Consider the following 26,415-nt stretch of genomic DNA (forward strand, 5'->3'; position numbering starts at 1 on the left):
CTGATTTGGCAACTGCCTCAGCTGGTCTTGGACCTGCTGTGCATGCAATACAGATCCCAGAGTAGCCAGAACAGGTGCTGCATGTGGCATGGTCCTGCCTGAGCAGCAGCTGTACCACGCATGGTGCCTGCTCCAGCCAGATTGCACTGCACACAGTGCCTGCTCCAGAACTGCCGGGCATATGGCACCTGCTCCAGCCAGTCTAAGACCTGTGCTGCACACTGCTGGCAGGGGCCCCAGATTGGGTATTTTGGGGGAAGCAGAGGGGCAGGGGTCTGCAACCCAGCCCCATGCTATAGGCATGCACTACTCTCTACTTGGGTCTGATCAGACCCAGGAGCAGCACTAGAGGCTGAGTGTTTGATGCCTCTGAACTAGGCTTAGTGTCCCTACATTTATGCAGGATTTGCTAGACTCATTACCAGAGATCCAGGTTTTCTGGTACCCGTGGAAAAATGGATTTTTTCTTTTAAAAGAGAAAAATTTGGGGAACCACAGGTTTCTCCTTGCAGGATGGCAGAGTTCCAGCCTTCAAGGATATGCTTGGGGTTGGGGGGAGCAGGAGAAGGACAGTTAGAGGCAGGGGGCACCACATGCATGTGTGTGCGTACACATGCCCATGGCCAGCAATATAACTGGGAAGCAGCTCCTCCAGCTCCCTGCAGGTAAGTCTGTTGCGGTGGGAGGCCATAGGCAATTGGCCCTGAGGACGGGACCCGGTGTAGGAGGGTGGAGTGAGGTGGGATCAGTTTTGCTGCTGCCACCACTGCTGGGAGTGCTGCGCTGCCATGGCCACCAAGGTGAGGCACTGTCTGCCAATCCATCAGGGGGGGGGGTGGCGGCGGCACAGCTCTGTGCCACTGCTACTATGGTACCCCCTGCTGCTGTCGGGTGGGCAGGGGGGGCCTCACTTGGGGGTTCAGGGCAGCATGGCACTCCCTTCTATGCTGGTACCTGCCTGCTGGGTCATGGAGATGGCTCCTGCCAGGTGACAGTCTGGCCAGGCTGCAGCCTCATTCCCTGCTGTGGGCACAGGAATCCTGCAATATATTGCCTATGGCATTTCCTGTGCATACACACCCCCTGCCCCACACATATATACTCCCGACTTCCCGACACGCTGGGTGGCTGGGGACAGGGTGAAGTAGGTTGGGAGTGAGCAGCACCAGCAGGGCTGGGGATGGACAGACGGGGGCTGTGGGTTGGGAGTGGGGGGCGATGGTATGGGCAGGGCACTGGCATATCAAGGATGCTCAGCGCTAAAAACCAGCGGGGTGGGGCAGCCATAGCCAGACCCGTGTCTTGGTGAGGGAAGGGGGCAGGGGGAACTCTGACAAGCACTCTGAAAATGGTTAAAAATGATATGCAGACTACTAGTAGAAAAATAGCATCGCACTTGGAAGACAAAAGAACTGAAACTGTTGTGCATGTCTGCATGGCATCTCTGCATGCAGTACCATGTAGAGCTGGTGTGTGTAATTATTTTTGCTGGCAGTCCACTTAATGAATTTTGGTGACCTATCAAGGGCCTTTCCCGCAGCTGTGACCAGCTCAGAAGCCTGAACCTGCCTGCAGTTTTAGCAAACCACCCCACCCCAAGGCTGGACTTGGCAGCTGCTGTCCATGTCCGCAGCTGCCCACATGTGGCCGGCAGCTTCCCTGTTGGGGCTTCAGGAGGAGGGTTTGGGGGGTGCTACCAGTGTGGAAGCCTGAACCAGTCCATAGCTCTGGCATGCCCCCCATGTTTGGGTAGCTGTGGACATGGCCAGCAGCTGCAGGGTCCAGACTTGGGGAGTGGTTGCCGGGTGCACTACAGCAGTGGGCAGGTTCATGCTTCTGCTTCTGTGCTGGTGGCTGCCTCAGCCCAGAGAGAAAGAGATGGCATGCCCAGCACACTGGAAGTAGCCCCTGGCTGCTTGGCATTATGCAGGTGCCAGAGCTGTTGCCTGCCTACAGGCAGGATCCAGTCAGTTGGTGGGCTGAATATAGCTCTCAGGCTCTATTTTGCCCACCCCTGATATAAAGATACCAAACTAGCTCTAAAAGCTAATTTGGGGACTGAAAGTTAGTATGGCTGCTCTACTGTGACTTCTCTTGGGCTGATATTTCTAGCTTCACAGGAAGGCTAACTAGTCCAGGTGAAGTGCTATGCTAATGCATCTATATTGCTCTAGGTACCTACACTAGCTCTGTCTCTGTAAACTTTGTGGCTTGGATGAGCCTATTGGCAAGAATATAAACATATAGTTTATAAAAGTATGTAAAATATAAAACATTTATGAAACATAAAAATGTAGTTTGAGTTTAAACTACCATGAGGAGTATGGAAGTAGGAAAGCCTAGATAAGTGATTGCAGGGGTTTAGGTTGTAGCCGTGTTGGTCTAAGGATATAGGCAGTCAAGGTTCCTTGGGTGAATTTGATATCTTTTATTAGACCAACCCAAATGGTTGGAGAATAGTTATTAAGCAAGCTTTCGGGTTCAAAAACCCTTCGTCAGGCTCAGGAAGCTGCAGCAGTTGGGGTGTGCTCTTCCTGGATGGAATGAAATGTAAAGAAGCCAGGGGCTGGGCTGGGGAGTCAGTTGCCAGGCAGATTATAATGCATCAAAAATCCAATGTCTATGTTTAGTCCCTGATCTCTAGTATCCAGCAGGTTGATGAAATGGAGCTCATAGGCTCGTCTCTGGGATGTGTTGTGTAAATTTCCCTTGAGGATCAGGACTGAGAGATTGGAGAGAGAGTGGCCCTCCTGTGAGAAATGTGCCCCCACCGGTAATTGGGTGTTTCTGTCTTTGATGGATTTCCGGTGTGCGTTCATTCTGGTGCGCAGTTGTTGTCTGGTCTCTCCTACATATCTTCCATCAGGGCATCTGGTGCATTGGATGAGGTATACTACATTCCTGGAGGTGCAGCTGTAAGATCCTGGGATGCTGATGGCTCTGTTGTGGGGTGTAGTAATAGTGGGGGTGGTGGAGATGTGGGGGCAGGTTTTGCATTTCTTGTCATGGCACGGTCTGGATCCTTTTGGTGTGTTCTGGGGTTGAGGAAGTTTGCTTCTGGTGATGAGGTTGGCGAGGTTCGGTGCTTGTCTGAAGGCTAGGATGGGTGGCTCTGGGAAGATCTTTTTAAGAATAGGGTCTTTTTCTAATATGGGTTGTAATTTTTTGAGGATTTTCCGTACAGGTTCAAGGGATGGGTGATAGGTCATAACCAGCGGTGTGCGATTTGTGGGTGTTTTTCTTTTGTACTGCAGCAGTTCTTCATGTGGTATCCAGGTGGCTCTTTCAAACGTGTGATCTACTCTTTCAAACGTTTGTGGATTTTAGGGAGCATGTAAAAAGTCCCTGGGTTAGGTAGCGGGGGGATCAAGGTCTAGTTTTTCTTGTAATCTTGGTGGAAATGATTTGATGGTATTGTTTGAGTTTTTTGGTGAAAAGGGGAGTAGGATCTTCTTGTAGTTCTTTGTAGTAGGTGGTGTCAGAGAGCTGTCTGTTGGAACACACTCCTAGCCACCATGGACGTTACCAGCCTATACACCAACATCCCACACCAGGATGGCATCCATGCCTGCCTTACATATCTACAGGAACAAGATTACAACCCAGAATACAGACCCAAAGATATCACTGAGCTTATACACTTCATCCTCACACACAACAATTTCACTTTTAATAATCAACACTTCCTCCAGATGATGGGAACAGCTATGGGCACTAAAATGGCCCCACAGTATGCCAACCTTTTTATGAGCCACCTGGAAGAAGACTTCCTCAAGAACTGCACCATCAAACCCTTGCTGTACTTACGATATATCGATGACATCTTCATCATTTGGAGTGAGAACCTGGAATCTCTACTTGAGTTCCACCAGAAATTCAACAGTCACCATCCCTCCATCCGACTTTCTTTAGAATACTCCAACACCAACATCCCCTTTTTAGACACAAGGATCAGTATCCAGAAGGGTAAAATACAGACCACAGTATACAAGAAACCCACAGACCAACATACATATCTGCACAGAACCAGCAATCACCCGAAACACACCAAAAAAGCAGTGATATACAGCCAAGCCCTCAGATACCACTGCATCTGTACTGAAGAGAACACCCGGGATTGCCACCTCACCAATCTTAAAAAGGCTTTCACCCAGCAAGGACACTCCTCCAGAGAGGTAGATCGCACGTTTGAAAGAGCCACCTGGATACCACGTGAAGAACTGCTGCAGTACAGAAGAAAAACACCCACAAATCGCACACCGCTGGTTATGACCTATCACCCATCCCTTGAACCTGTACGGAAAATCCTCAAAAAATTGCAACCCATATTAGAAAAAGACCCTATTCTTAAAAAGATCTTCCCAGAGCCACCCATCCTAGCCTTCAGACAAGCACCGAACCTCGCCAACCTCATCACCAGAAGCAAACTGCCTCAAGCCCAGAACACACCAAAAGGATCCAGACCGTGCCATGACAAGAAATGCAAAACCTGCCCCCACATCTCCACCACCCCCACTATTACTACACCCCACAACAGAGCCATCAGCATCCCAGGATCTTACAGCTGCACCTCCAGGAATGTAGTATACCTCATCCAATGCACCAAATGCCCTGATGGAAGATATGTAGGAGAGACCAGACAACAACTGCGCACCAGAATGAACGCACACCGGAAATCCATCAAAGACAGAAACACCCAATTACCGGTGGGGGCACATTTCTCACAGGAGGGCCACTCTCTCTCCAATCTCTCAGTCCTGATCCTCAAGGGAAACTTACACAACACATCCCAGAGACGAGCCTATGAGCTCCATTTCATCAACCTGCTGGATACTAGAGATCAGGGACTAAACATAGACATTGGATTTTTGAGACATTATAATCTGCCTGGCAACTGACTCCCCAGCCCAGCCCAGCCCAGCCCCTGGCTTCTTTACTTTTCATTCCATCCAGGAAGAGCACGCACCAACTGCTGCAGCTTCCTGAGCCTGACGAAGGGTTTTTGAACCCGAAAGCTTGCTTAATAACTATTCTCCAACCATTTGGGTTGGTCTAATAAAAGATATCAAATTCACCCAAGGAACCTTCTCTGCCTAGGTAAGTGATTGATACACTAGGAATGCTCTGGATAGTGAGAAATTTCTCTTGTCATGCTAGGAATAACCAGCTGGGTTTTCTGGTAACTATAACTAATAGGTTAAACTTTTAAAGCTTATCCTCAAGTTTCTTTGTGCTGAATCTGACTTCCTCCTGTGACCCGTAGACCTTCATTTTGTTCAGTCCTGTCAGGATAAGCAACATTTGGAGGTCTACTCCTGATTACTTGAATCTTATGCACCCTGCCATCTAACCCTGTGACCTTTTCCCAGTGTAGACAGGGTCTTAGCATCTTTTGCCTTAGCTCGTCTTGTTGTTTTATCTCTGGGATGTGGAAATGAGCTGCAGTTCATAAGAATGTTCTAAGGAATTTAATGTAATAGGATCCAGTGGCATAGCTGCTTTCTGTGAACTCTAGGCAGTTTGTTTAATCTAACTGTTAAAGCGGATCACTTTTCTTGACAGCTAGTAACCATCTGAGCTTCTGTCCAAATGGGCTTGTGTCTGAGGCTGCCCTCATTGTGTGTTTGAGCATGAAGTCTGCCTGCCAGCATGTTATGTTTTTCCAGGTTGTCCACCATAGTAGGACTGATTAAACCAATGTCAGATTCACTAGTGAAATGCTTACAAGTCCATTAATACTGCAGTTTCATTTAGGAGGAAGGGCTGGAAGGTCTGAAATGTAGTAGTGCTTGCTGGATGTCTATATGTACAATAACTTTTTCTGGCTATAGATAATGAAAAGGCACTGACCTCAAAGTATCATTGGAAGGATGCACCTGGTTTAGTAACTTTAAGATGGCCATCTAATCATTCTTTAACTGCATTCAGGTAAAATGAAGTTTGGGGGGTATTTTTCCTTGACTTACTACAAAGGCCAGGTAGGGAGTAGCTAGACTCTCTGGCTGCATTGCAAGTAGTTGCCTTGTGTGGTGAGAGTGGTGTGTTTTAAATACAGTCCTTCACATAATGGTTGGTCTTAGTGGTCTTGATTAGTTTCGAGGTCTGGGCTGCCAACACTTTGGATAATGCCCCGGGAACAGATGGCAGGCCAGGTGGCAGGCTGACTGACATAGCCAAAAATTGGCAAATGTTTCTCTTGTGCTATACTCAAAGCAACACTGACAGATGAGCTTGAGTGAAAAACAAAGAAAAATATCTCCTTGAAAACTACAGAATATAGATAATATACAAGTGCTGTTTCTTCATATGTCTGCTCCTTTGTGGTAATCCTCATCCTTACTTTTCTCCTGCTTTTTTGAGGCTTCCTTCCTATGTTCATACACTTTTGGTATTACTGTAGTAGTAATTTAGCATTCAGATTGTTGCCCTCTTTACAGAGAACTTGAGACAAGAAAGGTTTATTTTATGTATTTATGGATGATTCTTAGACATCCTATCTTCTGAGGTGTTAGGAAAAGTTTGGGGACATATGACTTCAAGTTTTTCTTATGAGGAGTATGAGTACCGTGCCTGAGGTCCAGCTTCTCGATAGTGATAGGATCCAACTCTTTTATGGTGAATTCCTTGCATTCTGTGGAACTCTTGGTAAGGCAACTTCATGGAAGTCGGGATTTGTAACCTTTATGAGAATCATTAGTTTTGTTCAGTTCAGTAGTCCTGATAACATCTGATCTGTTCTCTCTCTGGTGAGGGTAGGAGTCAAGATGTGATTAGTGTGTGAGCAAATTGGGAATTTCCTTCAAAATACCCTGTAATGAAAATTAAAAGTTCCTATTTTAAATGCTCAGCTTAGATGTGAATGGGGCAGCACCTGATGTAGTTCTTCTGCAAAAGTAGAGTAGCCCAACTCTATAATTTTTCAAGGAGCAGAAACGTAAGCAGGACAACAAATATGTGATTGGAGCAGATGTGTCAGTAAATAATATTAGGGTATAGAATGAATGTGGAGCAACAGCAATTGGAGAGGAAGGAAGAGAATGAGCAATTCAAAAGATGGTGGAACAAAGGAGAGAAGAAACCAGGTGAAGCAAATGATTGGGGTTTAGAGACAGCAAGCTCATAGGTTTGGAGCTTGAGCGGTCATTTGTCCTGCATTCAGATTTTAAAAAGGGAACAGTAATACATCAGGTGTTATTAAAATGCTAATTTCAGGCTCCTGTGCCTCCAGCTGTGATACCTTCACTAAATGCTTGTTGGGCTTAAAAAAAGGATCTGTGGTTTTAAGGTGCAGCCTAATTAAACCTGCTAGTTGACAAGTGGGTGATTAGATGCAATTTGTTGATTTTTAGCTACCATGATTACTTTTGTAATATGTTGTGCATTCATGAAAATTTTCCACAAAATACTTTAGAAACTTGTTTGTACTTGACACTTATTTTTCACCCATGCTTTGTTTCTTCTGCAGGTATTGTCGGCGAAGCAGATGAAAATGGGGAAGACTATTATCTTTGGACCTATAAAAAACTTGAAATTGGTTACAATGGAAATAGAATTGTGGATGTGAATCTGACTAGTGAAGGAAAGGTCAAATTGGTACCAAATACCAAGATCCAAATGTCTTACTCAGTAAGTAATGGAGGAGTACACATAGGATGAGAGAATTTGTAGGGTGCAGTGCAACAGAAATCTGTTCAGTTTGTTCACCACAAATTCCAGGTGGCTGTGTCTGGGTTTAATACGAAAAGCAGTTTTAAGAAGTAAAGGCATGCTTCGGTCTCACTTCATATGCAAAATTAAATTTTAAACGCTCATTTGCAGCATTTAAAACAAACTGATGCCTTTAAGGTGTATAAGTTGTCTTTAGAGAATTTCGCTTCTGGGAAATGGGGAATTGAAGATGACTGACCAGATGAGGGCTTTGTAAGTAGTACCCACACCTATAGAGCAATGACCCTTGAAACCATAGAATGGACAGCAGATGGCATTAACTTCTTCTCTTGACCTAAACTGCATTCTCAGCTTGTAGCAAAACACACTGTTGAGTCCTTGGAATTCTTTGATAAGATACTACATTAGCATTAATGGCTTTTTTGTGTTTTGCAAAGCAGAGTTGAGATTCACCTGCTATTTAGAGTAGTGCCTGTAAAGCCTTTTGTTTTGTGTGTTGAATGTTGGTGAAGTATATTAGGCAGATACATGCGTGTGATAAAATAAGTGTACCTTGGTATAATTTGATATAGAGGGTGATGTTCTCCCTTGTCTTCATTTAATGGAGTTTTTTCCATTGCTTCCAGTGTCAGAGACCTCACATCTCACTGTCAGTGGTTCTTTGAGCAGAAGTTTTGGGTTCTTAATGTGTTGACTTTTTTTCAGAATGTGTTAGCATAAACAGTTCTAGCACAAAAACTGTTATCTTATACTGAATAATCTGCCTTCAGAATAAAAGTATTGCTAGGATCGTACACCTGTAGTTTGAAGTGTAGAGAATTGGTTTCACGTATGTGTTCTGGATAAACTTCAGCATCTTTTCGCTAATCTTTTCTTTTCAGTAGAAGCGTTACAGAGACTCAGAGATTCTCTCAATAGTTTTCCCATTTCAGATCCCAGCATTATTGGGCCCATTCTTTCTCTAGACTCTTGTTTTTACCAGTTTCCTGAGTGGCTCCTAGACTTGTTAGAAAAAGATGTTCCCGTCAAGCTCTCCTACTGGTTTGGAGACCTCGAGACCTTATCTTGATTCCTCCTTGGATCTAGTGGACCAGACATGGGCCTTTTTTCTGGAGATGGGCTGTGAACATAGCCTTGTTTTGATAGTGGAGCAGTTCGTGCACAGCAGCCTCTGCCACTGATTGGCATTATTCTTGTTGGAAATGTATCAATATGAAATGACGCTGAAAACTTTTTCGGGAATAAGTTGTTAACAATCCAGCTGCATTTGGTAATAAAGAAACACACAAGATGCTTCTGGCAAGTGTACAGTTGGGGTTTTTTTGGCTTTAAGCCATGCTGCACCAGTGTGGTTGGAACTGGGCAATAGTTTCAAAGCTGGAAGTAACTTTACTATCCAGCTCAGAGGTTTGTTCAGTCTTTCCCAGAACAGCAATGACTACCCAAGCGCATAGATGTAAACTATGTGAAATAAGTTAGTGGTGTCTCAGTTCAATGTTAGTACAGGGCTAGGTTCCCTGTAATGCAATTTATTAAGCATCCTGCAGTAGTCTGCCCCTAATTCTGTTGTGCATGAGAGCTGCTTGGTCAGGAGGCATGTAACTCCTGACTGAGAGGAGGCCATTCTGATTGTTGTCACTGCTGCCTGTGGCTTTGGGTTGAAGGCAGGAGAGTTGGAGTGCATCTCAGCAGGCATGCCATGAAGGACTGAGGGACATGGAAAGGGTAAGGTGAAATTCCTTGAAGTTCTTATGCAGACAAGGTTCCTTGGGTGAATTTGATATCTTTTATTAGACCAACCCAAATAGTTGGAGAATAGTTATTAAGCAAGCTTTCGAGTTCAAAAACCCTTCGTCAGGCTAAGGAAGTTTCAGCAGTTGCTGTGTGCTCTTCCTGGATGGAATGAAAAGTAAAGAAGCCAGGGGCTGGGCTGGGGAGTCAGTTGCCAGGCAGATTATAAAGTATCAAAAAGCCAATGTCTATGTTTAGTCCCTGATCTCTAGTATCCAGCAGGTTGATGAAATGGAGCTCATGGGCTCGTCTCTGGGATGTGTTGTGTAAATTTCCCTTGAGGATCAGGACTGAGAGATTGGAGAGAGAGTGGCCCTCCTGTGAGAAATGTGCCCACAGATCAGTAAGTCCCCACTTAAAGGTGGTATTGGGAACAAAAGTAACTTCTTTGTGATTGGTCAGTGAGAATAAGAAAATGGAGTAGGAAACTGAGAAAAGCCTGCAGGAATGAGGGAGGGAATGAGAAGCAGAGGGGCCAAAGAGTGGTGGGAGGATGGGAGAGAATGAAAGGAAATAAGGAAGTTGGGTGATGCAAAGTACAGATTGTGGGGGTTATGGAGATGGGTGCCATGATCTTACAATCAATTTTAGGTTCAGTCAGTCTGTCATTTTATGTGAAGAATGTCAAAAAAGATTACAAGAAACAAAAAGTTACAAAGTCAAGCACTTTTAAGTTAAAGGATTTCACTTACCCTTGCAACCTGAATAGCACCTTCTCGATCATGCACATTTTAAAATGATATACCATGACCACCAAGATGGTTTTTCTATTGGCAGGGGAAAACCACAAAAGTGGCAAGGGGTAGTACAGCAACCGTGGTAATGCATAGTTAGCCCCCCAGTTTCACTTCTAGTGGGAAGATCTTGGCTATATGTCAACTTAATGGAAGTGGGAGACTCCTCTCTAGCTTGCTTCTGCGGCCATATGGCTGGGGGGAAGTGAAACTCGGGGGGCATCTGAACCCCAAACCTTGGGCCTGCACATAGGATGCTTACCAAAGGATTTGGAAATATCTGAAGCCCCAGATGGAGGTGGAGGATGCTTGCCGATAGCAGAGCCAGATATAGTTCTTGAATGACTCTCACAGATTTGGAACTGATTTGGCTGATTTGACTTGGGACACTAAAATTTTTCCTTAAAAAACAAGCAAACGTATTGTAATTATATGTTCACATCCTGTTTTTTTCCACATTATCCCTGCTGGATTCACATCACAAGATGGATCATTAAGGAAAGAATCGGGGCTCTGTTGTACAGGAAGGGGTTGTCCATCTGTAAGACTCCTGTGCCATTTATTGTAGGAGTTTGAAGACACGTAGTGAATTAAACAAGTGAATTACAGGAAGAGAAAACATAGTCTTTTGTGGCAACGGTAGCAGAATTCAGACTGGGAACTTGACTTCTGTATCTGTCTCTGTCAGTCCTAAAGCTGATATTTGGCTCATCACTTAAACCAAATCCTTCAGTTGTGGTTTCTCCATTTTCTGGCACACCAGTGTCTAATAATGAGACACTTGGTCAGATGTGTGGAAGTGCTGAATGAGTATAACTGCACATGATGTCAGTTGTAATTAAATGCTCTGAAAAATCAGTTCCTAGGGTTGTCAAGATGGGCACCAAAATTAGTGGCTTTATCTCTGTCTCTTGCTTTCCCATCTATAGAATGGGAAAACCAGTTTAGCCCAGAAAGTGCTATAAGCATGAATTCAAGAATGTGTGTAAATTGCGCTGTAAAGCACACATTACAGTGATGAAAGCCTTTGATGAGAAAAATGCATGAAAAAAAATTAATAATTCATTATAGGGTTTAGATGGGAAGCAGTAAGAAAGGTATGGAGCTAATCACAAAATGTGGAGAAATTTGTTCTTTAGGTCAAATAATATTTTGGTTAAGACAAGGCAGACCCAACATGTATTTTTGGGCCTCTAGCTGCTACCACAACATAAATTCTTTGTTAATTGAGAGTTAAGGTAGCTCATACATTTTTTTTTCTTCTTTTCATTTTTTGTTTTTTGGTGATTTTTTGTCCTTGCTGGCAATCGCGTCTACCTCTGAGGGCCAGAGAACAGAGCAAAGGCGCCCATGTGCAGCCTAAACTCTCTCTTCTCCCAGCAATGCCCTGAAGCACCAAAAAAAAGCAGAAACATCTGTGATGCCAGAGGGCCATCTGAATTCTTCATTTGTGATGTTTTGCCATTGACTTTCCTCGTGTGGTGAACTCAGATATTTCTGTACACTAATGATTAGCTGTTGTCATATCAGCTGGCAGTTCAGGGGCTGCTGTGGTTGCTGAGGAGAGAGGATGCTATGTGGTTCCCAAGTCATCCTTCTTGCTCCTGCCCACTGTCAGAGGAATGAGGATAATAATGGTCATGGCTTGTAGGGCCTGTAGGGTATAGCTGCTAATAAAGGCTGAGAGAGAAATAACATTAGCCCAGTGGTTCTCAACAGGGTGCCATGGAACCCTACTGTGTCTTGAGATCCTTTCAAGGGTACTATGGAGTGCCCTACAGTGTTAGCACTGTTAGGTGCATGCAAACGACTCACAGAATAAGAAACTTCAAATAGAAATCTATAGTTGTGGTCTTGCCAAGTTCTTTGCAACAGAAAAACTGCTCTGTTTTTCTGTAGTCAAAAAAGAATGAAAACTAAGTCGTCTCTTTCCCGGGGGGCGCCACAAGCCTATCTGAGGGTGCCCCAAGTCAAAAAAAAAAAAAAAGGTTGAGAACCACTGATCTATATTTAAGTTAAGAATTGTATCAGTTGTATCACTTGGTGGTTATGATAACTTTGAAGCGTGAGAGAAGGCTGGTGTCTGTCTTTTTTCTTGCCAGCTTTTTCAGCAAAACCTCATCTTCCTAGCTGATTAATCTATTAGCTGCTTACTGTCCTCTTCTGTCGCATAGTCAGCAGAGACAGCAGTCCACTGGGAGATTATTCAGATCTTTGCTTCTGTGACTGAGCCTCCACTTTGCTCTTCATCCGGGCCTCCCCAGCTGTGGCCCTGGTCTGCTCATTGCAGTCATTTCCCCAACCCTAGGATTTTAAATTTGATCCATTTTTGAGGGGCTACCAAACCTGGCTTGCAAAGGGATACAGAGAGGGCTTCAGAATCATGTCCTGTCCCCCGTTTACCCCCCTCCCTTTCTCTTCCCCCCAAGGATTCCAGGCCATTAGCATACACAGAAGGGAAAATGATTGCACTGTATAAATACGTAGGGGTGGGGAAGTGCCAGAGGAAGAGAAGAGCTATTTAAACTGAAGGATGATGTTGGCAGAAAAGCAAATGGAAAGAATCTGGCCATGAGTATGTTTGGGCTGGAAAATAGAAGACAGTTTTTAATAATCAGAGAAGCTGGAACATGCAGTGGTCTCCCAACAGGAGTAGTGAAGACAGGAAACCTCTAATTAGTTTTAAGGTGGAGTCTGATACATTTAGAAATGACATTGTATGATGTGGGAATGTGAGATAGCAAGGTATTGGATTTGATGACCCAGGAGAACCTTTCCAATCCTAGACCCCTTTCCACCATCTCCCACATCTCTCTCCCCTCACCATAGTCCCAAGTATCACTCTCCTTTTTCCTCCTGACATGCCTTAGCACGCACAATGTATTGAAAATAGTTTGATCACCTGCTATCTGCTGTCCTCCCGTTCAGCTTCCTGAAATAATCCTCCCTTGGAAGATGCGGATTGTGACAATAGGTTTGTAGATCTTTCTCAAGATGTAATTTCCTACACTATTGTGAAAGCAAACTGGGACAGGGAAAGATTTTCATAATGGGGTCTGCTTTTGAATACCATGGAATTCATCTAGGTTGGGACTTCTGGATCCTCTTCTGTGCCTTGAACAGGCAGCTAATATGTAACAGTAGCAGGCTGTTATCCTCTATAGATCTTTCTAGCCACTAGAAAGGCAAAGAGAAACGCACTTTGCAAGTGGGTTTCTACCTTTTTTCTGATAGTGGAAGAAATGAAGACTCTAGACTTCATGGTTCTCTTCTGGTATTTAGAAGGAAGTTTTTGTGGTTGGGACTCTGTTCCCACCCATGTGATCTAATGCCCTTTTTCTTTGTCCCTTCAGCCTCTTTGCATCCCAGTCTAGGCCCTTTCGGCTTTCCTCACTCGCATCTTGCTCTGTCAGACTGCTTTAAAGACTGAAGGAGACCTCAGGTGCATCTCTTCCCCCCTGCCTTGTTCCTAGATCTTCTGTCTCAGAGGTGCACTGGAACAGTTTTGCAGGGCAGCGTGGAGAGGCAAGGATAGCTGATGCTCATGCTGTGGATTTCAGTATTTAGGGCTGTCAGTCCGCTCTATTTTGCTGTCTCTGAAATTCATATTTTACATCTCAGAAAATGTCTGGAATGGATTACTTCTAAATCTTTGTATTTGTGGGTCAAGCAAGTATTATGAGCTTTTCTAATGTCAACTTTTTTCTTTCCTCAGGTGAAATGGAAAAAGTCAGATGTCAAGTTTGAAGACCGATTTGATAAGTACCTTGATCCATCTTTCTTTCAGCACAGAGTATGTCATTCTAAAATATCCATACAAAGCTTCTTTTGAATGTACTCTTTGTTTTGGAAAAGTCAGTGGAACAGTTTTACAGGCTGTTCCAATTGCTACTGTTATGTGAGCAAATAGAAGTACTGTGAAGGAAGTCCTATATCTTTTGAGGACAAAACAGATTCAAGATGTTTAAAAATGGCTTGTTCAAGTTGTTTTTATTTTTAATACAAGATTGCTTTGTACGAGAAGTCTACAATACATTAAGATATTCTCTTTAGCACCTAGTAGATGTGAAGGAAATTCATACAAATGAATCTGAACATTTACCCAGCTATAAACTATGCTGCCATGAGACCCCCATTCTAAGAGAGGGTACTTGTGTTGAGGTTTCCTGAGTGCTTTAGCCTTTTTGGGACCTTCCTGGTATTCACCTTGGCATCCTGTACTTGTCTCCTTTCTCCCAGGAAATTACTACCAAGCAGTTGCTCCCAACTTTGTTGTTTTGTAATGAGCATGTATGGCATGCACACAATAGGTTTCATCAAGTGTGGGGTCATTTTATATGCAAGATCAACTTATAATTGAAATAATGTGGCATAGCCAAGGTGATATAGGTAACGGCTGTCCAGTATGCTTTTCAGCTTCGAACATGTAACACAGCACCATCCTTAGTGACCTTTAGGGGCACCTAGGGGACTTCTGAGTCTCTTTGCTTGCCCTTCCTGCTGGGAACGGACACCCCTTCACTTGCCTACCACGTCTTGATGTTTCTTTGGGTTCCAAAGAGGAGGCTGCCCAAGGGTTTCCCAGCATTGGGTCTATGCTCATTAACACCTTGTGGTGGTGAGCCGCAGTCTTAAGGGCTCTTTGCATGCTCCTACCTCCCCTTAATGTGCCCCATGCCTTGCAGGTTTTGACTGTGTAATGTCCCTTTGTGGGGGCTTCAGCCTCCTGAGCTTCTGCCCCCTTTTTCTCTGGCTAGGCCTACCAGCCAGGGTCCACAATTTAGGACTTGACTTCAAGGCCCTAGCTCCACAAACTACTCTGGGCTCCTGGCTCTTTATACCATGGCATTGGCTCCCCTGTTTCTTTAACACTGCACCCCTGTGGTGCTGAGTTGTTGGGGCCTCAGCCTTCCCCAGCTTTGCCCCTTACACTATAGCTAGGCCTCCCAGCCTAGGCCCGCTAGGTAAGACCCGACATTGGGGCAGTAGCGCATCCCTCTACTCTGGGCTGTGCCCCCTGTATGGTTGTGCCTGCTGTAGCACAGGGTCTTTAGCCCTCTAGCTGTGCCCCGTGGACGCTAATGACGCTGCACCTCCCCTACAGCCTCAGCCACAAGCCACTGGTTTAAAATGGAACATAATAAACCCCCGGGCTGTAATAAAAAAAAATAAAGGTGAAGAAGGCAGTTTGGCTGCTTACGTTTCCAGGGTCTCTGTCTCTGCATCCCACTGCCGGCTTCTCACGCGCTCTCGCTACCGTGGCTTTTTTTTTATAAGTTCCACCCTCTCTGCAGCTTGAGCCCCATGGCCAGCTCAGGCACGGCTTATATAGTTTTGGCCTGTTTGGCCTGAGCCCTCTTCCAGTCACCTGATGGCCCATCAGCTGGCCAGCCAGCCAGGCTCAGCTTTGAACCCCTGCTCTGCTGGTAGGCTGTGCCCGGAAGGTTCTGGTCTTACTGGAAAGCAGGGCAGCCCCTTTAACAGACCTAGGAGTCCCTGTTACAGAACAAGAACATTCCTCTTGGGCCCTTTGGTGCAAATGACTTTGAAAGTTAAATTATGGTAAGGAATCTTTTGTTTTGTTTTGTTTTTTCTTTTTTGATTTAATGATTTTAAAAGTCTCTGCAATATGGAATTCCACTGTTAACCACGATCACACATGTGCTTGCATGTGCACGCATGCATGCATTTTGTATATGTGTATCATGCCTTGGTAGCATCTAGATCAGGGGTGGGAAAGTCTGACCTGTGGGCTGGATTGAGCCCGTGGCAGACTCCATTTCCCAGCAGCCCCAGCTCCAACTGACTTCCGTGGAGACCCCAGGAGCATGGGACTGTGACAGCACATGGCCATGACAGCACAGGGCCACAGAACCAGGGCTCTGCCTCAGCCTTGCCTCGCCCCATGCTGTCATGCCCCCGTGTTCCTGGCGTGTCTGTGGAGACAGGCCAGGAGCCCCATAAGCAGGCACACAGCTGGGTGAGGAGCTGCTCCAGGGCTGGGGCCAGGATCTTGTGTCAGTGACAGCCCAGGGCAGGGCCAGAACAGAGCTGCAATCTGCTGCCTGTACATTCCTGCAACAAGCGCGGGTTCCACAGGCAGGGGCATGCAGACAGCTGTTTGCAGCTCTGCCCCAACCCTGCCCCCCAACAAATTGTGACCCCCACCCAACCCTTCCCCCCCATGAGGCTGGAAATGAGGTGCCCACGTGTACACCCCCTCAATATACCCTGCCTTGCTCCCACTTTCTTGGGTGCAAGGGCCCTGTCCGGCCAGCAGCACCTTCTGGGCGGGGCTTCTGCTGCAGCCCCCCCCATGGGAAACTGCTTGGCTTCCTGGAAGTCCAACTCACTCAGGATAGCAGGTAGGGAAGCAGTGGGGCTGATGGTGGGGGTGGACTTGCAGCTGGGTGGAAATGTAGAGCACAGTGTGGAACCCACACCCTTGAGGTGGCAGGAGTGTGGAGCTCAGCTGGGCAGGCTGTGGGTGTGAGTTTGGGGGGTGTAGGGACCCCCCATGCACTCTCACAATGACGTGCAACCCTCGCTACTGGCAGCAGGCGGGGAGGTCAGGGTGCTCGTGCTCGGCACAGGTGCCTGGTAGGCCACAGCTGTGGCTAGTGCTGCATGCCTGCAGCTCCCACACTCGCAGCGGGGGAAGCCCTGCACTGGACTCCGAGGAAGCAGGGGGTGGGATTTCTACCACTCCCAGCTGAGTGTGGGGACCTGTGCAGCAGGGGGCAGGGAATGCAGCTGGCATCAGCATGGGGCTTCCCCCCCTGTGAGTGTGGGAGCTGCGAGTATGCAGCACAGAGTCCTGGTGATAGAGGAAGCTGGGCAGGCTGCGCTTCTCCTCCCTCCCCCCCCCTTTGTTGTTGTTGTTTGTTTGTTTGTTTGTTTGTTTGTTTGTTTGTTTGTTTGTTTCATAGTTGGTAGGGTCAGAAGGGACCTGAACATATCATCAAGTCCAACCCCCTGCAATGGCAGGAAAGAGTACTGGGGTCAAATGAAGATGATTATCTAGCTTCCTTTTAAAGACCCCCAGGGTAGGAGCCAGCACCACTTCCCTTGGAAGTTGGTTCCACATCCTAGCCGCCCTGGCTGTGGAGTAGTGCTTCCTGATGTCTAGCCTGAGCCTACTCTCTATCAACTTGTGGCCATTATTCCTAGTTACTCCTGGTGGTGCTCAGGGGAGCAGGGACTGGGTACACAGTGCTGGGCTCCTACACTGGGCACAAGTGCCCTGACCTTCCCATCTGCTGTTGCTGCCAGTAGTGGGGGTGCATGCTATGGGGGCAGTGTGGGGGGTCCCTACACCCCCCCACCATCCCTCACACCCCACACACCCACACCCTGACCCCACAATTCTCACTGACATACATACGCTCAAACATACCCTATTCCCCCTACACAGCCACAACATCCCTACACTCCACCATGCGCGCACGCACACACACACACACACACACACACACTCTCTCTCTCTCTCTCTCTCTCTCTCTCTCTGTCTCTCTCAAAGAGTGAGCCTTTATTTTTGAGTTATTATGCAATCCCTTCTATATACAGTACACAAATGCAAGTCACGACAAATAGTTTTTGTAATAAAATTAAAATATAGTAGGTGTTTGACTTCTAGTATATGATTTGTTGGGTTTTTTTTCTGGTTCTAAGATGGCAACACTCCCAAAAGAAGTATTAGGGGGTGGGGGAGAGCAAGGGAAGGGACTTCTCATGGCAAAGGTCAGGGGCTAGGGGGTAGGACTTCTGGTCCCAATGTGGTGACCAGGGAAGAGGGCTACCTATGCAATCCCCAACAGCTTGCCAGAACTTTTTAAGCGGCCCTCCACCTGGAATAATTGCCCACCCCTGATTTAAGGTGTAATTAATTGGTTAATCATGTCTGCCAGGGGCCTTAGTTACTCTTGGTGCTAGTGGCTTTCACTGATCATTGTGTCAACCTAAAATATGGTACAGTTTGCCAGATGAAAATCTCATTTAATAATGTCATGGCTCCAGTAAAGTGTTCATGTGATTTCATGCCTAAATTGTGAGTTTGTTGATGTCATATTTGGCCTTCTGATGGAAAAAGATTAAGATAATTTTCATGCTTGGTAGTCTCTAGTTCGGCTAATGGAAGTACTCGGTGGGTGTGTTTACACGTGCACTTTACTGGACAGTATTACTGCACAGTAAAGTGTCACCATCTACACATGAATAGCAGTTGTGCTGATGTAGACCAGTGGTCACCAGCCAGTCAGTCTTGATTGACTGGTCGATCGTGAAGCCTCCGACAGTTGATCTCAGTCTGTCAGAGGATCCATGATTGGGAGCAGAGGACGAACGTTACTGGACTGAGCCACGCCCCTTGCTGCTGGGGCCAGGCTGGGTGAGTGAGGTCAGAGCCTGGGAGATGGGGTGGGGTGGGGGTGGGGCTGCGGGGGGCACGCCGGAGGATGGGGTGGGGGCAGTTGATCCTGGCATACTCTTTACTTACAAAAAGTAATCTTCACCATAAAAAGATTAGTCTACATCAGTGGTCTCCAATTTGCAGCATCATTGATAGTCCTGTCACACATGGGTACTATCTGACAGTGGAGTAAACTACTGCACTTAAAGGCATGTGTAGACAGTGGTATCAAGATTAGTTTGGTCTGGCTCAAATTGCATTGGACTTTATTCAGTCACATTAATTGCACATGTAGATGCACCCAGTATGTGTTGTCAAAGACTTAAGAAATAAATAAATAATTGTCAGGCTGGATTCAGTAGGCTTTTCACATGTTTATGTAATTCATTGTTCTTTTACTCAGTAGTTAATACTGAATACTATGAATACTGTACTGTACATACATTTGTTGAAATGTATGTACAGTATTTAAAGCTGATTTTGCTTTTCCCTGTAGATTCATTGGTTTTCAATCTTCAATTCTTTCATGATGGTCATCTTCCTGGTGGGCTTAGTGTCCATGATATTAATGAGAACGCTGCGCAAAGATTATGCTCGATATAGCAAAGAAGAAGAAATGGATGATATGGTAAGATGTGTAGTAAGCTTCTGTGAATGTATTTGTTTTATTTGTGTTTGTTTCATTAGAGAGATTTTTAATGGTTTTGTGCCTCTTCACAAAAACAGGAATTTGAGGGAAAATTTCAGGAGAAAATTGGCATGGATTTGTCTTGAAAGTGGGAAGGGAAACATTTTTCACATTTAAGAATACAGGTTGTGCAGTTTCCTTAATATGTTCAGTTACTGACTGCTGAGGGACAAGCAAGGGAAATGAAAGCTGTTGTGATAGATTACATAGAGGGCTGGAGATGGGATGACAGCCTTCTGTTCCCGTTTCATCTTTGGATTCCACATAGTTCATACAACCTGCGGCTTATGAACAGGGTTTGCTATTTCATATACGTTCTTATCATTTGCTTCTGGATATAAGACTTTACCTTATACTTGGTCTTTTCAGTTTACATTTGAGGCATACTGGCAGGGTTTCTTGGAGAAAATTTGCGTTGTTCTGATTTGTGTTTCCTGCTCTTCATAAATTGGGCTTTAACCTCTGGAGCTATCAAGCAAAGCAGTTGAATACTTGTCAGATCTAGCCTTCAGCTAGCAACTTGTATTGTACTTTTTATGTGTATTTATGGACTGCTTGAAATTGCTTTAAACTATCATATTTGGGCAAACATTTACTTAATGCCTGGAAATATTTTTTCTCATTTGTTATTACTTGGTTGTTATAACAAAGCTATTATTCTGCATGCAGGACAGAGACCTAGGTGATGAATATGGATGGAAGCAGGTCCACGGAGATGTTTTTAGACCATCCAGTCATCCTTTGATATTTTCATCACTTATTGGCTCTGGTTGCCAAATCTTTGCAGTCTCTCTCATAGTCATTGTTGTTGCAATGATAGAGGATTTGTACACAGAGTAAGTATGGTCATGCTGTGCCTTTTTATATATTTAAGTGTTCTTAAATGAATAGAACGTTTGTAAAAATGAACCTCTTAGTCTGTACATAGTGTTAGTAAAAGTGTTGTTTCAAGTTGCAGCTAAATTTCAGCTTTGTCCTTCAAAGTATATTCCTATAAATCAGCGGGATTGGCCAGTTGCTGACTGGTCGCTGGGGGAGGTACGTGCCTCCCTTGACTAAAGCGGCACCAGGCACCCATGATCTAGCGTAACCAACCCCTTCCTCAAAGCTGGACCATCCCCAGCTAGATCATTCCAGCCAGGGTTTTGTTGAGCCAGGCCTTAAAAATCTCCAACAATGGAGATCCCACCACCTCTCTAGGTAACCTGTTCCAGTGCTTTTTCCACCCTCCTAGTGAGAGAGCTTCTCTTAATATTTAACCTAAACTTCTGTTGCTGAAACTTCATAGATTTCATAGACATTTGGGCTGGAAGGGACCCTGGAGGATCATCGAGTCCATCCCCCTGCCCCAGGGGCAGGAAGTCAGCAGGGATCACAGGATCACAGCAAGATAAGCATCCAAATGTGTCTTGAAGGCGTTCAAAGTGGGTGCTTGAACCGCCTCCGGCGGCAGTCTATTTCAAACCTTGGGGGCTTGGACAGTGAAATTCTTTCTTACGTCCAGCCTGAATCGGTTGTGGCAGAGTTTCTCACTGTTCGATCTTGTCTCATTCCTTGGGGCGCTCTGGTGATCAGACGTTCCCCCAGATCCTGGTGAATACCCCTGATAAACTTATAGGTGGCCACCAGATCACCCTTGAGCCTGCACTTTTCCAGGCTGAAGAGCTCCATGGCTCTCAGCCTTTCATCATAAGGTCTGTTTTCCTGACTTCTGATCCTGCACGTGGCTCTCCTCTGCACCCTCTCAAGCTTCTTCACATCCTTTTTGAACTGTGGAGCCCAAAACTGGATGCAGTACCCTAGCTGCAGCCTCACCAAGGTCGAATACAATGGGAGAATGACGTCCCAGAATTTGCTTGAGAAGCATCTGTGGATGCAAGTCAGCGGTTTGCTCGCTTTATTAGCCACAGCATCACATTGAATGCTCATGTTCATCTTGTGGTCAGTCATGACTCCCAAGTCCCTTTCATCTGTAGTGCTAACCAGCGTAGTACTACTGAGCCTATAAGCATGCTGCAGGTTTTTCCTCCCGAGGTGGAGAGCCTTGCATTTTTCGGTGTTGAACACCATCAGGTTCTCATCCACCCATTTCATGAGCCTGTCAAGGTCAGCCTGGATTACCCTCCTGTCCTCAGGTGTGGATGCTTTACCCCAGAGTTTGGTGTCATTGGCAAACTTGGCCAGTCCACTTCTGACACCAATGTCCACATCATTGATGAAGATGTTAAATAGTATAGGCCCTAGGACAGAGCCTATACTCTTTAGGACTGGTCACAGCGCACCACGACATTTGACTTCTGTCAACCACCACCCTCTGGGTCCTGCTGCGGAGCCAGTTCCCCAGCCAGCAGATCATGGTGAGGTCGAGGCCGCAGTTAGCCAGTTTAGCCAAGAGGTGATCGTGGGATACCAGATCGAAGGCTTTTTTAAAGTCAAGATATACAACGTTGATCTCTTCCCCGTTGTCCGGGTGATAAGTCCCCTGGTCATAAAAGGAAATGAGATTGGTCGAGCAAGACCTACCCACAACAAACCCATGCTGGGTATCCCTTAGGATATTGCCTTCAGCTAGTCTGTTTAGGACGGCCTCTTTGATAATCTTTTCCAAGACCTTCCCCAGGATAGAGGTCAGGCTGATGGGCCTATAGTTTACTGGATCTACTTTCCTCCCTTTCTTGAAGATAGGCATGACATTGGCCCTCTTCCAGTCATCGGGCACTTCACTAGAGCGCCAAGAGCTCTCAAAGATCCATGCCAGGGGCTGAGCTATGATGAACTTGAGACCATTGCTCCTTGTTCTGTCATCTACCACTAAGAACAGTCTAGCTCCATTCTCTTGGAAATCATCCTTTAAGTAGTTAAAGGTTGCCATCAAATCCCCTCTGTCTTCTGTTCTACATAAGCCCAGTTCCCTCAGCCTCTCCTCAGAAGTCACATGCCCAAGCCCCCTACATTTTTGTTGCCCTGCACTAGACTCTGTTCAACTTTTCTGTAGTGGTGGCCCCAAAACTGGACTTAGTACTCCAGATGTGGCCTCACCAGTGCCGAATAGAGGGGAATAATTACTTCCTTTACATACTTTGAGAAGTTACTTTCACTCCCATAGGAATTATTCCCAGTGTCTGAAATCAAAGAGATAAGTAAGTACTGGAAAGAGTCTACCCCACAAGGCTTATTCTGCGATCTGGAGTGCACGTAGAACACTGAAGTAACCCTAACTCAAGTTACTTAGACAAAACATAGAAATCCAGATCAGCTTCATTTAAACAGTCAGTCCTGTGGCTTGTCCATTGCTTCGAGTATGTTGCTTGTGGAATGGTATTTCCCTTCCCCCCCTCCCCTTCATCATTTTGTCAGTTTTTTAGACTGTATGTTCTTGGGTATGCACTGGCTTTCTCTGTTTTGAAAAGCAGTTACTGCATTTTGTGTGTAGTAATGACAAATAACTTTACAAATATTTGGTTATTAAATAGCAATTAGAAATCTCTCCTGGGCTTTCAGATATAAAAGATATCAGATTCACCCAAGGAACCTTGTCTGCCCATGTCCTTAGACCAACACGGCTACAACCTACGCTCCTGGGATTTCATGTATTTTACACAGTACTTGCAGTTTTTTTGATAGGCCACTAGAGGGAGCTCTTGCATCTGAGTTTAGCTGCCTCTTTTAAACTGAAACAATTTTTAAAAACCCCATACGGTCATATGTTCTTTTTGGTTTTATTGATTGTTCTCCTGATGACAGTAGTGAAGAGGGAATTACACAGACAGATTCAGTTTATTAGAATTTAAATTGTTTAGGGCAGGAACCGTTACTATTATGTTTGAAATATTTGCACATTGCAGTGCAGCTAGTATTGGTTTTGGGTTATCTCGTAAAAGATCTGGGAGAAACAGCTGGTGATTTCAGAAGTGTTTACATGGTCTCTAGATCTGTTTTCTTTTTTTTTTTAAAAAGTGCCACTTGTACAGAGATATCAGTCTAGTTCTAAGAATGCATGTAAGCATTTCACCAGTTTTGGTTGAGAAGTCAGCTAGAAGGAGGAAAATACAATGGTCTAAGCTGAAAAAAATGTACTTTTGATTATGCTTTGCCCATGAACAATCATTTTTGCAAAATAATTGGAATTAGTGTTGTGCAGTTCTATAAAAGAGCTGGCTATACCTCTCCAGGATACTCAGTTTTCTGTGGAAGATGTCTAGCTGGCATTTGGTCATACCTGCTGTTAATTTATTAATAATGGATTGTATTACAGGAAAGCTTTTGTGTTTAGGACTTTTGAAAAAAAAATACGACTGAAGTATAAGGTGGCAAATTCTAACAGAGTGATTCTCAATCAGTGTGCTGTGGCACCCTGGCATGCCATGAGATCCTTTCAAGGGTGCCGTGGAGATTCGCACAGTGTTAGGACTGTTAGGTGTGCAAACATGAATTGCAAGGTAAACCCAGAGATTTCAAATAGAAATCCATAGTGTTCAAAACACTCTAACCTGTTGGAGTCTTTATGAATTCTTTGCAACATAATTGCCCTAGTATTTTTCTGTAGTAAAAAAAAAACAAGTGAAAATTAAGAACTGACATTTTTCAAGGGATGCCTTGAGCTGAATGCAGGGTGCCCTGCGTCTAAAAGGTTTGGAGCTAGACTGTTCCTAGTGGTGACAGATGACAGAACAAGAACTAATGGTCTCAAGTTGCAGCAAGGGAGGTTTAGGTTGGATATTAGGAAAAACTTCCTTACTAGGAGGGTGGTGTAACACTGGAACAGATTACCTAGAGAGGTGGTGGAATCTCCATCCTTGGAGGTGTTTTAAATTCCCAGCTCGACAAAGCCGTGGCTGGAATGATCTAGTTGGGGCTGGTCCTGCTCTGAGCAGGGGGTTGGACTAGATGTGACCTCCTGAGGTCCCTTCTAGCCCTCATTGTTTGTGATTCTAAAAGCACTGTTCTAACATCATTTCAAGCTAGCATTCATTCACTGAATGCATTGGAGTTCCTCTGGATTTATGCTAACATTAAATTAAGCCAAGATTTACCCCTGCATTTTTTTAACAGTCTGCTTCTAAATTGGTTAATGTGAACAAGTATCATAAAATATGTGCATTTGTTGGCTGGAGCTTTCTAAATGGAAAACTTAATTTTAATAGGCAGATGGATTTTAGTAGAGTTCAGTCTAATATGAAAGTTAATACATCATTTATTTATTAATTTATTTACTTTTAATGCATCCGTTCAATCCACTGCCACAGCTGCAGAAGGAAACTACCATGCACTAGAGTTAGCTAGAGGTTAGCATCCAGTGTTTGTCCATCAAAAGCCAAACTGCCTGCAGTCCAGAATTTATCAGATAGAATGACAGACTCATCTAATATAGCCAACTGGCTGTTGATTCTGCCAAAGAAGGGTCAGTTTTATTAGGGGAGGGTACGGCACTGCTTTATTTATGAGTACCCCCTGAGTCCACTTTCTCTACAGCCTGATTAAATAAATTGGTGGGGAGGGGGGGACACCTTTTGTGGTTTAACATTAGCTTGATTTGCCAGTAAAAGTCCCCTAACAAGTAAAGCTCTATATTTGCTATATTAGTAAGTTGACAACTTTTTAAAAATGACTGAACTTTTCAGCTTCAATTTGATGCCTTCAAGGTAACAATGTGGAGGCTTCAGTACAACATTTTGCAATATCTATATTTGATGTTTTCAGTCTTCTCTAAGACAAACATTTCAGGCTATCTTTTATTTATTATTTGTTGAATTTGAATAGATGGCAGGCAGGTGATTTGTTTAGTATTCTGAAGAACCATCATAAAGTGACTTTTTGTTTGAAAAACATTACAGCTAAAGTAGTTTTTCATCTGAAATTATGGCATATGTTAACTTAAGGGAGCCGTATGTTATAGTCTTATGATAATTAAATGTGTGTGTACATGTTATAATTCATTTTTTTTCATGGCATAGGGCACAGCTACAAAAGACAATCAATAATTTGGGTAAAAATTCTATATTTTGCCTTCATTTAAAAGGAAATTAAGCATGTCAGGGACACACTGCACCAGTAACTTAATAGCTTCTAGCCTGGTAAAATAAGGTTGATCAGCAGCTTTCAGTGGGACATAAGTGTCATTTTCAGTAAAGATATTAAACTTTTAAAGACAAATTTCATTGCATCTTGAATTTTGCTCTTACTGCCACTAAAAGTAGCAATTACATATTTTTTGACAGTTGTGCTTGTTTTACTGGGATCTTTTGCTATAATATACATTGGGGGTTTTTTGTATTTATATTTACCTTGCTAAAATACCTGTTTCTTATTGTAGGAGAGGATCAATGCTTAGTACAGCTATATTTGTTTATGCTGCAACATCTCCAGTGAATGGATATTTTGGAGGAAGCCTTTATGCTAGACAAGGAGGTAACTTTTCTATGTTTTTAATTAAAACTATGTTAAATGATTATGGCCAGGTTAGTTAATAGATTATATTTGAATCTGTTAAGTTGTCATTCCCTGCTCCAGAGTTGGCTGTTTCTCCTAACAGAAGATTGCCAAAAATATCAGTAGTATTGTTTTTTAAATCAGTAAGGAACACAGGGATGTTAAACAGCAGTCTCCTTGCCAAATTGCAGCTCAGTAATTATATTCTGCCTGTCTAATATGTCTTTCTATATCAAATGGATTCAATTTCTTTTGTTCTGAAAGCAGTATGGTATTACTGCGTGGTGTTAAATAGCCTAGGTGTCCAACCCCAGAGAGGTGGCCTTTGCTGCCTGATCCAGTATCCTGATATATACCCCTTCTTCATAGGAACCTTGAGGTTGGCTGTTTGTAAAGAACGAAGGGAAGGGCTGGTAGATGTGCACAGCATTCATTACTTTGACTTTTCACTGGACTGAGTAACTTTCATGGGATCTTAGTAAAGCATCTGTTGGTTAATTCAGCATGTTTCTTGTTTGTTTGTTTGTTTCAGCATGTTTCATCATATTCAAAAGTGAATATTGGTAGGAAATATAAGCATAATAAAATTAGCCAAGTAAAGTAGGGCAGGCTCTCTGCAACCTTAATTCTGCAGCAGTACCAGTGCTTTCTGAAGATCGAAAGTGGAGTACCCCTGTTTTTCCCCCAGCTTCACTCTT

At 44.5% G+C, this 26,415-nt stretch overlaps 1 protein-coding gene across 1 annotated transcript in view; it reads left to right on the forward strand.

Moving 5' to 3' along the window:
• TM9SF3 (transmembrane 9 superfamily member 3) overlaps nucleotides 1-26,415 on the forward strand; it is a 95,287-nt gene that overhangs the window by 27,941 nt on the left and 40,931 nt on the right. The window contains exons 4-8 of the mRNA XM_006014843.1: nucleotides 7,466-7,626; nucleotides 13,909-13,986; nucleotides 19,097-19,228; nucleotides 19,958-20,124; nucleotides 25,602-25,696. Coding sequence (XP_006014905.1) covers nucleotides 7,466-7,626; nucleotides 13,909-13,986; nucleotides 19,097-19,228; nucleotides 19,958-20,124; nucleotides 25,602-25,696 — 633 coding nt within the window. The remainder of the gene's footprint in view (nucleotides 1-7,465; nucleotides 7,627-13,908; nucleotides 13,987-19,096; nucleotides 19,229-19,957; nucleotides 20,125-25,601; nucleotides 25,697-26,415) is intronic.

This window comes from Alligator sinensis, unplaced genomic scaffold (assembly GCF_000455745.1).
Source record: "Alligator sinensis unplaced genomic scaffold, ASM45574v1 scaffold264_1, whole genome shotgun sequence".
Lineage (NCBI taxonomy): Eukaryota > Metazoa > Chordata > Crocodylia > Alligatoridae > Alligator > Alligator sinensis.